The 14,156-nt window shown below is 39.6% G+C and overlaps 1 protein-coding gene across 2 annotated transcripts in view; it reads left to right on the top strand.

The window, feature by feature from the left end:
• Positions 1-14,156, top strand: part of LOC103623745 (putative threonine dehydratase) — a 32,002-nt gene that overhangs the window by 1,005 nt on the left and 16,841 nt on the right. The window contains exons 2-5 of one of the 2 annotated variants that reach the window (XM_017746385.1): positions 4,037-4,063; positions 7,281-7,623; positions 10,703-10,819; positions 11,711-11,952. In XM_017746385.1, the coding sequence (XP_017601874.1) occupies positions 4,037-4,063; positions 7,281-7,623; positions 10,703-10,819; positions 11,711-11,952 (729 nt within the window). The remainder of the gene's footprint in view (positions 1-4,036; positions 4,064-7,280; positions 7,624-10,702; positions 10,820-11,710; positions 11,953-14,156) is intronic. The other variant, XM_017746386.1, reaches the window with a different exon arrangement.

The raw sequence follows: 14,156 nt of genomic DNA, 5'->3' as shown, positions 1-14,156 counted from the left end.
AGTTTGAATTGTGCTATTTGTTCCTAATTACGAGTTAATCATGGAGATGTGTTAGTCAGCAGAAAACCTTTAGACTCAGAATACATTCAACTTAGGAAAAAGTTTAATTGCTTGAAGAGTTTTAGCTGCCAAACTGTGTGCAGTGTTGGATAGTGATCATTTGACATTCACAGCTGTGAATGTCTTGTAAGAACTTTTGAGAGGGATGTGTTTGTTTGAGGGACAGTTGGTTACCTCTTCTTCAACAGTTCCATGATGGGTGGCCTTGTGAATTCTTCTTGCTTTCAGATTGCTTTTTCCAGTGTTATCTATTTAGCAGTTGCCACGCAGCTGCCACTGCCAGCAGTAAGCAATGACATGTGCATAGTGTGTAGAGAAGAATGGCAATAGATTATGACCACAGATGGAGGCAGATACAGTGCTAGGCTCAGGCACTGATAAATCTGACTTACTAAAAGTAAGGAGAGATTTTATCAGAGGTGATGAAACAGCTTGGTTGTTTCCTACATGAGCTTGAGCTTTCTTTGTGTGTGTTGCTGGTGCAGCATCACACAGGTTTGTCAGACCTGTATATGGTGAGCAGAGTTATAAAAGCCTGCTCAGTCTCAAGGCTTGGTTATTATGTACCTATCTGTGCTGGGTGGTCACAGTGCTTACACTTTTGTCATGCAGGCTGGTTACTAAGCCCTGATCTGTTTGTCCTTAAGACACTCTGATAAACAGTCCTGCGGAAGTCTTAGGCAAGTCACTGGATCTGTCTGCGTCCCAGTTTCTATCAGTAAAGTTGAGCTAATATTTGCTGAACACGTCTTTCTGTTTAGGGGAAGGTGGTGGTGATTCCTATGTGATTTAGGAGCAATTACTTTGCATAGGGTTTAGGCATATAAATGCCAGACACGCATTTTATATTTCCATCCTGTGTGTGCCACTAGTTGGAGTGATACAGTCTCGAATGGGTGTTTCTAAGTACTAGTATTACACAAAATACTCAATTCAAGACAGTCATATTTGAATGCAGTGTTGTCTTTGATGCGTTTTAAATGTATTGTCGAAGAGATCTAATGTGTTCCTTCCCCGTGCCTGCAGGGGTTTACTTGTCACCCTGTAGTGGTGTGCAGGGCACTCAGACACTATACAGGGGAATTCCTGGCAGTGAAGATGACATCTGTTATGATGCTTCTTGACACTTTTATCTCAGCAAGCCTCTTTTTTTCTACCATTTGTCTTTCATAAAGTCCCACTTGCACAAGTTGCTTAGATGCTTTAAAAAATTGCTACTATTGCAGTATTTGGGGATGGGTAAAAAGGTAGAAGAGGAGCTGAGATGGAACAGGAATGTTTAGGAGCTATTGGGAAAGGGGATTGCAACAAACGAGGAAAGTATCAGAGGGGTCTGGGAGGCTCAGGCATCGAAAAGGGTCAGAGGAGACAGCGCTGGGACATGGAATTAGAAGGATTAATGGAGCTGGAGAGGTTCTGGGTAAAAGGGATTTGGATGAGGGAAAGGGCCCTCTCTGTCATATCCTGAGACTGCCTCTTTCTCACTCCTGTAAGAGGAAATCCCAGCCTCAGTCACATTGCAGTCATAAGCCGAACACACTGCTACCTGCAGCAGGCTGCTCCCGCTGCTTTGCCCCCTGTGCATGATCCATCTCTGCTCAACACTTTGAGGAAAGAGGCAGAAGTGACTTTAAAGGGGTCACCTTTTGCTTTAATAAATATTCTGAACTTGCAGGCATCAGATCTGAACCCAGTTACCTGAAAGCAGATGACAAATGTGTCTAAAACTGTGTCTTAACAATGTCTCTTGGTCAGTGTATTCCAGGAAGGTCTTCAGGGAGCCTGAAGATCATGGCAACATATAAGGCAGGGTATAAGCTTAAGAAACATGAAAAAATGACAAAATTAAAAATCCACATGTAGAGAACATGTGCATATGAGTTTGAAGTGAAACTCAAGTTTAACATTTTGAGACTGCTTAGCCCAAGCTGGGCATTGGAGTTGGAACTTCTTGTCATGGCACAGTCTATAAAGATGCTAAAGTATTCTACAGAACTTGTACCATGCTACTGTTGTCCACAAAAATCAGATTCCTTACCTGGTGTGCAACAAACCAATAATTACACAGTGAGAGCCATTCATTATACTTGAGACGTGCACAAGTGTTCTGTGGATTCCACAAATCGAGCACACCAACTATCAATGCTTTTTACTATCTATATGTTTTAACAAAGGAATCAGCTTTCATTTGCTGTAAGTTCTCTTATTAATTGGTATTCTACCTTCTATTGGTTAATGATTCTCTTGTTTCTCATGCTAATTAGTCCTCAATGCTCAGTCTTTCTCTTCTTTTGGGTCAGTGGTTTCTTGTGTTGGTGGTCGGGATCTGCCCCTGCCAGAATCACCTTCTGCCCAGTTGGAGCTGATTTCAGCACAGCTGCTGAGTTGGCTTTGTTAGTTTCTTCTTTATCTTGGGAATTCTGCAAAATATCCTTGGGGCCCATAAATTCTGCGTTTTTTGTGTCCACTATCAGTGGAACATCCTTCTCCCCAGACTTTGTTAACCACCTCCTCTGAGGTCTGAGTTCACTGAAGCATGTCAAGCCCTAAACATTACCAAGGTAATTCTACTAACGAGTAATTTGCTTTTCTAGCACATGGACATCACTTAGAACTTGTTAGCTGCTATCTGTTCCATGGATTAAATCTCTGTTCTTGTTGATTGGTCTTGAAATATACAAAGATCAAGCATCAAAGAGCATCCTTTCTTAAGAAAATTTTTACATTTCCGCATTTTGCAACACTGTCAGTCCCTCTTAATAGTGAATGTGTATCACTGTGAATGCAGATAATAAAAGCTGCTGTAGAAATGACAAAGAAAGGCTGAGTTTTCAGTCTTATATTAAGATTAGTTTCCTTTTGTGATAATTGAATTTCCATCTGTGAAGCAGTACAGAGGAATGTATGTCCATAATTCCAACTTCATGTCTGCCTCAAAACATGTTGTTGTGACCCATTTTGAAAGCGTAAAAGCTGCCAAATGGGCCAACTGCTGACATTGGGTATATCTGAAATCAAAATGACAACACTGGCTCAGGCCAAAGAGCAATCCTCCACTGTTGTCCTCTCTCTAGTGGTGGCCAGTAATAGAGCTGAGAGAAAAATAAAAGCCACCTAAGATGCTTTCTCTCATATGCATTCATGGAGTTTGCCAAGTGCTCAGGGGCTTCCTGAACCACAGATTAATTCTTGAATGATATGGAAGTAGTGATCAACACACATTTAGTTGCACAATTTTTTTAGGAGCCCATTTACATAGTTGTTCTTCATAGAGTCCTCTGGCAATGAGTTCTGCAAGATAATTATTTTCTCTAAGAAGGGAAATTTAAAATTTTCTACCTGATACTTTCATGTGATCTCCCCCTAACATTTATACTGGGCAGAGTGGTGACTAGTCTTTCACAATTTGCTATTCCCTGGACATCCGTGATTTTGCAGATTTTGCTCCTTCAGTTTTAGAAGCTGAGGCGATCCAGTGCTTCAGTTTAATCTGTTTAGTCTGTTTCATGGGTCCTGAGGGAGGCAGTCTGCACGTGCTTCACCTGATGGGGACGTGTAACTGTCCATCCTTGCAGGATAACTGCTTGGACACTCCTTTCTCTGTCTAACGAAGGCAGCAATTGTGGTCTTTAGGTATAGTTGCATTACTGCTTTTTATCTTCCCAAAATTATTTTTGCTGGTTTTATTATTTTCTTAGTTTGTTACTATTACTATTTTTGAAAATTTGTTTTACCTAGTGCTGTTTAACTTGATGAATATTATCAGTATGTTCAAAAAACCAAACTGGAAATAAAAAAATTATTAATTCCAAGCTGGTGCTTTTTATTATTTTAGGAGTACATTTTGGTACACACTGTCTTTGCATTGACTTTGAGATTTTAATGTAAAGCTATCTACTTAAACAAATTATATTTTTTCCTGTGCCTTAATTATTTATGGAATGCCTGCATATGGATCTTCTCTCTTTTTTTCCAGTTATGCTGAGCAGCTGTTCTTGAAAAAGTAGGTTTATAAACTGTATTTTCATGTTTGCTTTTACTAATCACTTTAAAGGTAAAATGTTGTAATTTATAACCATGTAACAAAGCTTGCCAGCTGGGTATTTGTTTTATGTCTGGAAATAAACAGACCTTTCAATGAAAACTTTTGACAAACTCCAAAAAAGGAAAAGCTCCATTGGAAAGGAACAGTGTTTTATAATGCTGGGGTTTGTATTTATATTGGCTCAGATCTTCATCTGGTGGACATGATTGCTGGAGTAGGGGCTATATTTTGTTACTGTGCTTGAGAAGTCACATGCTGTGTTTTTGTGAGTACTTGCATGCTTTGCTGCCTGTTTTGGCTGTTCCTGTAAAAGAAATCCATACAGATCTCTGCCAAGCATGTGAAATGTTTTTGAGGCAAGAAGTACTTTTGACCCAACAGGGTCATTAGTTGCCCATTTGTGATATGTGATCAAACCTCAGCCCACTGTTTACCTTGGGAGTTTGAGAGCTCTGGGAGGGTCTGTGGCACACCCAGATAGGCTCAATATGGGAAAATGTCATTTTCTTTCATGTAAATGAAACACGTGGGTGTAGAAGGAGAATCAAAGTTATTCTGAAATAAATACATGAAATACATGTATACAGTAGAATGATGATATCCCCTTGTTAAAGAGGCTGATGACCTTTCAGATGCAAATGTATGATAGTGTTCATATTAAATATTGAGACAGTAATATTTCAGATGTACTCTAAACCTAGCTCAAACCTGAGAAGCCTATACATATTTTACAGGTTTTGTTCCTCTCTTCCAATGGTTACAAGGTGTTGTCTCCATTGGAGTCTTGATCAGATACTCACTGTTCATGGGAGTAGTGCTGCACATCAAGGACTGAGAATCGGATTTACTTCCCTCCTTTTTTTTCCTGCCAAGAAAGGGAAACCTAAGACTAGGGCAAAAAATCAATATACCATTTTGGTCTCTCTATTTGCAGATGCAAATATTTGATGACACTAGTGTGGTGAGGCATTACCATGCACTTCTACTTTCTCACAGAATCCTGCTTCATCAATAAACTTCCTGTGGTCATCTTTGGCTGGGTTTTTTAATGGACTTTTTGATTGCAACAGATGCAATGAAAAATGACAATTGTTCTTCCATCTCAAATGCCACTTGGATAAAACATTTGACCCATAAAATCACGAACTTTTGATCTGCCTCTTTTCACTGCATATGCCCCTTTAACCCATTTCCAGTGTAAGAAACATAATTCATTGCTAATGCTTGCTAAATATTTTAGATAGTGTGTTCAGAAATAAGATGTATCTGTTTTTCCTTTTGGAGTGGTTATGGGAGTCTGTGATATGGAAAATATTTTTTCAGAAGGAGGGAGGTATGGAATGAATTCTAACAGCGCTGTGGCCTCTTGGATGCTGCTGCTGTTGTTTCTGCTGGGGGCTGTGCTGTAACAAGTTCCTGGGGAGGCAGTCTGATCTGGGTCTCAGCTTTGCATTAAGCAGACTAATGTGCACCCAAATTAACACTGGAAGCTTAATATCTTTATAAGTGTTCCAGCTATCTAACCCAAATGGAGCAGAAGTGCAGAAAAGTGTAGAATAGAGCTACTTGATAAGTTATTTGATTTGAAAGCAGAATGCCTGCTGTTAGGCTGTATCAGCTTTAAGATACAGTATTGGGAGAATACTTTAAATCAACAAGTTTCAACATAAACAGGTTACAAATATGTATATACTTTATTTATTTATCTTATAAAATTAGCATTCTCATTAATTTTGGAGAGAGAAGATCTTGCTACAAAAATTGTCTTCTGTGAAGATATACAGAATGATTGATGCTATTGGTATAATACTTGATTCGAATAATAAAACATTTTGTATTGCCCCTATTGTTATGTGAATTCCTCAGTGGAAAAATTGGAAGTGTAATAGGAAGCAGAGGTACAGGCACAGATTATTAATACCATTAAGGAAATGGATGATACTGCCCAAAGTGGGGCAGTTGCTCAAAAAACAGATATTTCTAAATATTTAAAAATTCTTTTTGGAAGTTGTTGCAAAGCGTATTACAGTGCTGATCACTGCTGTATAACATGTGCTTTAGCCAGCCCTGCTGATGGATAACTGCAAAACTTAGACCCAAATTATTTTAGGAAAAAGGTAAATAATTTTTGTTGGAGATAATACTGGATTCTCTGACATAATTTAACATGTTTGTTTTAGAAAACCATTTCTACCAAATAGATTAATAGTAAGTCACGTAGAGGAGCTTATACCATATGTGTAATCATAGCCACAGACCAGGGGTGGTATCAGCTCCTTTCCAAATCACTGGTCTTCTGCTTAATGCTCCTTTCTCCCATAATAATCTCCAAATTCCAAGAATTCCTAGAAGTTTTGCATTTATCTGTTAACAGGACTGCAAAATCCTGCACTACCATACATTGTTCCTTGTGAACTGAATGCTATGGACCAGAGAGTCAGGCAGCTGAAGGTAGCAAAACTGGCAAATTTTTGTAGCAATGTTGTCTCTCCTAAGTTTCTTGGGGAAGGAGATTTTTGTGCCACCACATTTCTGCCATATCTACATGTGTATTTACCTATGAAATGTTAACCCACAGATCAGGAGACCTAATTCTTTAGCTCTCTAGGAGGATATAATTGTTATCCCTTATCAAAGTAATTTCCTTCCTGTCACGAGGCAGCTGATGGCTGTCAAGAGTACTCTCTGCAAGTATGCAAGGGCAGAGAGCAGACCTCTCGTGTACAATGTAGTGGCATTTGTTACTGCTATTAATGGTTTATGGGAATGGTCTGCAGCAGCTACTTGCCTTTTTTGAGAAAGATAGAATTGCATATAGAAAATAGAATTCCAGTTATTCTAAAATTTTTGGAAGCACTGAACCAGGATCATTGCCCCTTGTGTACTGAGTATTAAGGAAGGTCTAGCTGTCCAGACAACACAGATGATATATTTCTTATTTTCTTGGGTAGGACAGTTTTACAGTTTGCCCACAGGCTGGGTTATTTGTGGCTTTTCTAACAGCTGGAAGGTTAGAGTATCTGTCAGTGCAGCTACATCTAGGTAATATGACAGTAGTAACTCAGTCTGCCTGCTTGATGCTTGCAAGGAGTAACTGAGACGTGCATCCTTCTTAAATGCTTAAATCCTTTGATGATCTAAGCTTTTCTAACAAGTTTCTTTTGTTTGTTTTCAGGGATGACAATAAAATAAAGAAACAACATATCCCAGCACTTTGTGATCTTCGCTGCTGTAAGAATGTGCCCGTAAGAAATGGCCTTATTGGGCAAAAGCCACCCTCTATCAACCCCGAGAGACTGAAGGATTTTGGTGAGGAGGATTACCTGAACGGGGATGTGAAGACCTGGGAAATGAAGATAGTGAGCCGAAATGAGGAGTTACTTAGGGATGCCCTTTCCTCCATCCCTCAGGCGAGCAGTAGGACCAGCCTGGCAAGCTGTAACAAGCTGATTCGATTTGAAGACATTAGTGCAGCAGCCTTCAAAATCCAGTGTGGTGTTCAGAAAACCCCCTGCATGGTAGGGAATCTTTATGGTTTTGCATTCTCTCAATGTTTTTCTTTTTCCTTATGAAAGCTGATCAGAAATGAAGGAAGACTATGAATTGCAGCAGACAGATCTGTGTAAGAAGACTCATGTTCATATTAGTTGTATTTAACTGTCAATAATAATTTTCTTCTTACCTGTTTACACTAACTTAAATCCTCAAAGATTTCAGTGACCTGTAAACAAAGGCTAAAACACATTAGGCATAGACTTAATGCACTGTGGTATCATGCTCCCAGTGAAAAACTCCTGCCACAAAGCACCTGAGTTGGAGGTGGCAGACTACCAGCATTTGGGTAAGCACTCTTGTGGGAGGGTCTGGTTTGGAACCAGCCCTTCTGTTTGGAGAGTTTGAAGGTACAGATTTCCCTTTTCAGTCAGGCCAACCAGGAAGGGCTGGATATGTTCTGTAACCAGGTGTTTCTGCCACAGGTGTCTTCAGCAAAATAAGGATGGTAAGACAGACACACACAAACATGTGCACCTGTCGATCAGCCTAAGTATAGAAATGACTGAGATACTCCCATCAATGTACAAGATCTGCTAAAGCATAAGAGAAGTACAGTGGCAAGCTGTACTGTATTTCTACACTTTTTCATAGTGTATTTCTACTGCTGGGAGCTCTTCAAGAAGGCTTCTCTGGGCACTCTGTGGCTAATCTCTTTTCCTTTTGGTGTGTCAAGCTAAACAGTCTCACTTTCTTTAGTCTTTTTTAATGAACTATGCTTTTAAAATTATCAGAATAGTGGAAAACCTATGTCCATATAAAAACCTGTATATTTTAATGTGAAAATAGCTTATGACTGCTGTTGTTCAAAGCAATGTTCCTGCAGAAGTCATTAGTGCATTTCATGCATTGACTCAAAACAGAGTGGTGTCAAGAAAAACACAGAAAACCTTTAACTTGTCATTGAGAGCCCGTTTCAAGGACATTTATTTAGATTAAAAGGAGAATGTGACTATACTCCAGTCAGTTAATTGAAGGGAGAAACACTTTGCAGGGTGATTCCTAATCTGCAAGTAAGACCATGGATGGAGTATCCTGTTTCCTTAGACAGGAGTTTGCCTTGGAGCTGAGATATGGCATCATGAGTGAATTGTAACATGTCAAAGAGGTAGTGAGCATAAGAGAACAAGGAGCTGACATTAAATTGCACACCTGGTTGGGCTACTGATGGAGGAGATGTAAGGGCTGTTGTGCTAGCTTTGTGGAGGCCAGAGGGAGGCTGGGCTGTTTGTTGTATGTTAGACGTGGTATCTGTAGTCCTTAGATAAGATCACGGTGACTAAAGGGAAATCTTACAGGTTCAATGGGTCTTATGAGGTCACACATCAGGTCAGTTCAGCTGAAAATAGCACTGATGCCTGCTTTGTTAGAAGTAATTGCTATATTTAGGCTATATGAAAAAAGCCTCAGTTAAAGGGAGATGAAAAGGATAACTTAAAATACTGAATATCAAAATTAAAGAAAAATATCAATCTAAAGTACACCACCTTGGGGGGTAAAGAGTGACTTAATGACATAGTTTTAAGTGTAGTAGACTTAGCAACTTTATTATTCACAGCATTCATCTCCTTAAATCCTTTTTCTGATTGTTCACTCCAGAATCCAAGATTCTCTACAAAAACAAGTATGGTATGTGAAGAACTAGTAGTGTTTCTTTCATAGTGTTCTTATTCTGTTTTGCATAGACATTCTCCATAGATTAGGATGTTTAGGATATAAACTATTATCCTATTAGTGTACTAAGCACTTTCCATTGTTTCAATTCTGCAGCCAGATTTGCAAAGGAGCAGCAAGTGGTAGATCTTATGTCACGATTTTCAGAAGCAAAATAGAGAATCTGGCCCCACCTATGGGTGAGAAACTTAACATATGCTTGTAAATTCACTAAAAAGCCTTGAAACATTCACCTGAAACATGCAGTTTAACTGAATACTTCAAAGCAAGTATCTGTTTCAGATATATTTAGTTTACATAAATTCACTTGGAAATCCCACAGTCTGAAAAACATGTCAGTACATATTAGTGTATACACTATACATTTTATGTATGACACCGCCAGATATTGCTTGAGATAAATATTTTGTCATGCTGTTTTTGAATCTGTCTCACTTTGTGACTTATCTTAAATGAGGACTTGATCCCCTAAATCACCAGGGCCTCATTTGCTTTGGCAGCCAATAGAGGAGATGGAGCCAATTCTGAAATAGAGCTGCAGTAAGCCTGGGGAGCTGGCACCCACAGGCTTTCTGCAGCTCTATTTCATGAGTTGTCTAGTGTAAAACTCTTGGCTTAGTGAATATGATAATAGGAAATTAATATGTTGATACATGCTGGGAGTGTCTTATTGTAAAACTTAACAAATATTTTCCATTAAAAATTTTTAAAAATCATGCATTTGGGCACTGCATCACATGTAATGTGCTTGCTAATTCCCCTCAGCTCAGGCATCCTTTCTGTTCCAAACACTAAGCTCTTCCAAACAGCTGCTGCTTACACTTGCAGTCCTGGGAAATAGTTATTTTATTATTTCCATCTTTCTTTGAGTAAGTGATGTCTTCACTCATAGTCTACTGGCCTTAGGATGCAAAATAGATGACATTCAGTAGTGAATCTGTGGCAGAAACCACAGCAGAGCCATAATGGGGCTCAAGGAGGAATTTTCTGATGGCTTTTGTATCTATTAGATGATGACCTTATTTTTTGGATATTCAATATCCAGTTCTGGCTAGTGCTGGAAACATGGGTTTTGAAATAATTGAAAATATTTCTTTTAATGCCTGTATTTGAACAGTAAGGCCCAAACAAGTGCTATTTTCAGAGCTCTTAATGGCATGTGGTGCTGTGAGTTTGAAAATCACTTCTATAGACCAGAAGGACCTGGTAGGTAACAACACACTGTCATGTATTTCTGAAGAAACAGATGACAGGTTTTACTTCTTAGAGCTCATACACAGTAGAATTCACACCTCAACAGGCAGCTGATGGAGTGTGGGAGATTTTTCTTAATAGCAGATACATTGCCATAATATTATTTATCTACTCCAGTATTCTAGGCTATCCAAGCAGTATGGGATGGACATCTACCTGAAGAAGGAGTTCCTCCAGTACACGGGATCTGTGAAGGAACGGGGTGTACTTTACCTTCTGATGTCATTGCCTCAGGTATAGCAAAATGTCAGCATTCAAAAAGAACTAGATTAGTTCTGCTTCACAAAAATGGAGCAGAGTTGGAGATAAACTTACCTCTAATCTCCATGGAATCACAGTGCTTCTTGTCTTTAGAATCATTCTACTGAACACAGCATGTGAACACAGGTCTGAATGTAAAATACTACTTCATTTACAATTGGCTGATCTGCTGGTGAAATTCTTAATGTTTGAAACAAAAGCTTGCAGAATGGAAACACGAGCATTTTCCTGTGCCATTTAGATGCAAGTGTTTTCATGTGTACTGTGGTTCTGATATGTTGAAACCACCAAACTAATGGGTGATGATGAAATTGAATTACAATGAGTGATGACAAGGATCTAGACCACCAATTGATTTTGTAATGAATTTCAGTATTCTTACATGAATAGCTTGTTTATCATTTGTCATAGGAGGTTATTGAGTCTCTGCAGCAATAATTGTTGTAATAGGCATGAGACAACAGCCCAGAGCAGTGGTTATTCCTGCCTTTCGTAACAATATAAATTAAATCTTCTATTAAAAGGAAGCTTGAAATGAAATAATTTCATACAGGCAGAGCAGAGATATTGGCTCTGAGGGACCAGATATCAGCTCTTCTGTGATCAGTTGGAGTTTTTCAGCTCTTTCCAATGGAACAAGAATTGAACCCAGAGGAGTGCAGGCACAGGGGTTGATCTTGTGCTGTTTTAGCTTTGTGTGTAAATCCTGAGATCATACCAGACGTGCATACACTGTACCCTAATATCCTGATTCAATCAGCTAGTAAAGGGCAAAAAGGAAAGCAGATCATCAGAATGATCCAGGATCATATGGGACAACTATGTGACACTATATCATGTGCAATAAGCAACCCTGTTTTTTAGGATCAGCAAAGAAAAGGGGTGATCGTGGCTTCGGACAATAACTTTTCCATGGCTGTCGCTTACCATGCCTCAGAGCTCCGTATTCCCGTGTTTGTCATCGTGTCAACCAGCACAGCTCCGGCCAGGGTGAAAATGTGCCGCGACTACGGTGCCATGGTTATATCCTACGGCACTACAGCTAAGGATTCCCAGGTGCATGCAAGGAGGCTGGCGCAGGAGAATGGTTACCTCTACCTTGAAGAGTAAGTGAAAGCCAGGCTCAGTGGAAAGATCTGATTAGATGCTCGCACAGCTCTGCAAAAACAATTAGTTTCATTAAAATGTTATCACAGCTCATCAAAATGCTCCTCTTAACCTGGAATATGGACACTTACATGCTCCCAGACACAAATCATGTCTCTTTGTAACAGCTGGGCATGGAGACCAAAATTAAACAGTCTTCTCCTCCCCTAAATTAGGCAAACTTTGTGATTAGCGATCTCTATGGCCTAATATGATAGTGGCTGTAGGTTAATTCTTCAGAACTCTGTCAGAAAGCATTAAGGCTAGTGTTAATTTCTGGTCTCTCTCTTTGAAGTTAGGTGCGTAGAAATTAATCTTTAATGCAAAGAATTCAGTGAGAAAATGTGGAGCAAGAAAAGGTTAATGCTCTAAGGTTTGCACATATCTGGTGTGAGGAACAAAACTGATACTGCCTTTAAAAAAAGATTATTAAGAGGCTACTTCACACATATATTTAAAGTAGCTAAGGATGGGCATAAATCTAAATTTGAACTATTTGAGGTCACTGGACAAGGCAGATGTAACAAAAACATGAATGAGATAAGGCAGGCAAAAATACTTAGAACAGATACATTTTCCCTTTTCTCTTTCATCTCTGTAGAGTCTCATGCATTTCTGCCCTCCCCCGCCCCCCTTTTTTTTTTCCCACCTCTCTTCAAGAAGGATTTCCAAAAGCACAGAGGGGTGAATCATTAACAGTGGTCCATCCCTCTGATGCACTGAGGTGGAATGTTATTTTCACCCTACCATTGCTGCTTCTGTGTGGGCTTCATCCCGCTCTTGGTGTTTGTATGGCATCTCCTGCAGTGAGTGCCCGTTCCCCTCCAGCTCCCAGGCACTGCTGCCTTAAATACAGTAATAACGAGTGGTGTTGCTTGGGAAGAAGATCCCAGAATGAGCAGAACAGAGGAGTCCTCACTTCTTTTCCAGCTGGTGTATTGGGAAGGCAATACTGCAAACTGTACTGTTGAACTCCTCTGCCATCTCTGCCAGCAGCCAGTGACACACAGGGGTGGTTTGTGTGCCTGGTCTGTCACCATGGGCACAGTCTTGTCCCAGACTGGGATTTCTGGTGGGGAATGAGGTGCCCTAAATCCCAAAGAATTTTATACACTTTTAGGCTCCTTTGAAAACCACAGTTTTCCATAATTTTGTGATTTCCAAGTTTCTGTCAGCCATTTTTCTATTGATGTGTTAATTTCCAGCTAGCTTGCATCAGCTATCACATTCGCACACAAGAACTAAATTATTTTATTGTAATTTGATGTTTAATCTTCCCTCCTCCCCAGATAATGATTTAAGATACCTAAGGTAGATATTCTCATGTCTTGAAGCTCCAGGGACAATGCATGTGTAGGACTTCAGCATCCAACACTGAGGAATTCTAAATGTACACACTACCATTAATAATATTAAAGCACTCTGATTTGTTTCAGGTTACAAGAAGCAGAGTTATTCAATCTGTGACTATGTTTAATTAAAACCTCACAGATGCAATTTTTCACTGAAAAAAAAAAAGGAATAAACCCCCACACTGCAATTGTGAGCCTTTTCATAGTAGGATATCTGAAAAATATTTTGTTAGGTGTAGACTGGTATTTCCCAGTGTAATATGGGCCTTTATGGATAGCCAGTCTTCTCCAGTGTGGGTCTGACACACATTCTTTGTCACATGCCAAAGCTGCTTGTAAAATACCAGCTGATCTCTCAAGCATTAGACTGGAACTTCCGAAACGTCGTTTTATTTCAGTTTGATTCTAGCTTCTATAAAATCCCCAGCAATTTGGTCTCTGGGTCTCCTCACCCAGTCATTCATTCTGCCCTTCCTGAAGCAGATGTTACGTGACTGTCTTTGGCTGTCCCTGCATGGGCGATGCCCTGCAGCTGGGTGTGTCATTGTCAGCTCTTCCCATTTCTTCACTGCAATTAAAATACTGTGTCATGAAAATGACCGTACAAGAATTCAAGTAGGTGAAGGACACTTTTTACCCAGCTGCAACTTCCTGGGAAATCCCAGGAAGGAAATGTGATTTTTCAAATTGGAATTCAATCATTTAGTCTGCCTAATTGCTGCCTAGGTGCCATGAAAATTTTACTAACTACAGGGGCTCAGGACCTCATTATAAATGCAATGTGACTATTGCCAATAACTAACTCAGTACTT

This window comes from Corvus brachyrhynchos, unplaced genomic scaffold (genome assembly GCF_000691975.1).
Source record: "Corvus brachyrhynchos isolate BGI_N302 unplaced genomic scaffold, ASM69197v1 scaffold279, whole genome shotgun sequence".
Classification (NCBI taxonomy): Eukaryota; Metazoa; Chordata; class Aves; order Passeriformes; family Corvidae; genus Corvus; species Corvus brachyrhynchos.
The sequence above is the reverse complement of the archived record's forward strand: the minus strand, read 5'-3'. Positions and strand labels throughout refer to the sequence as shown.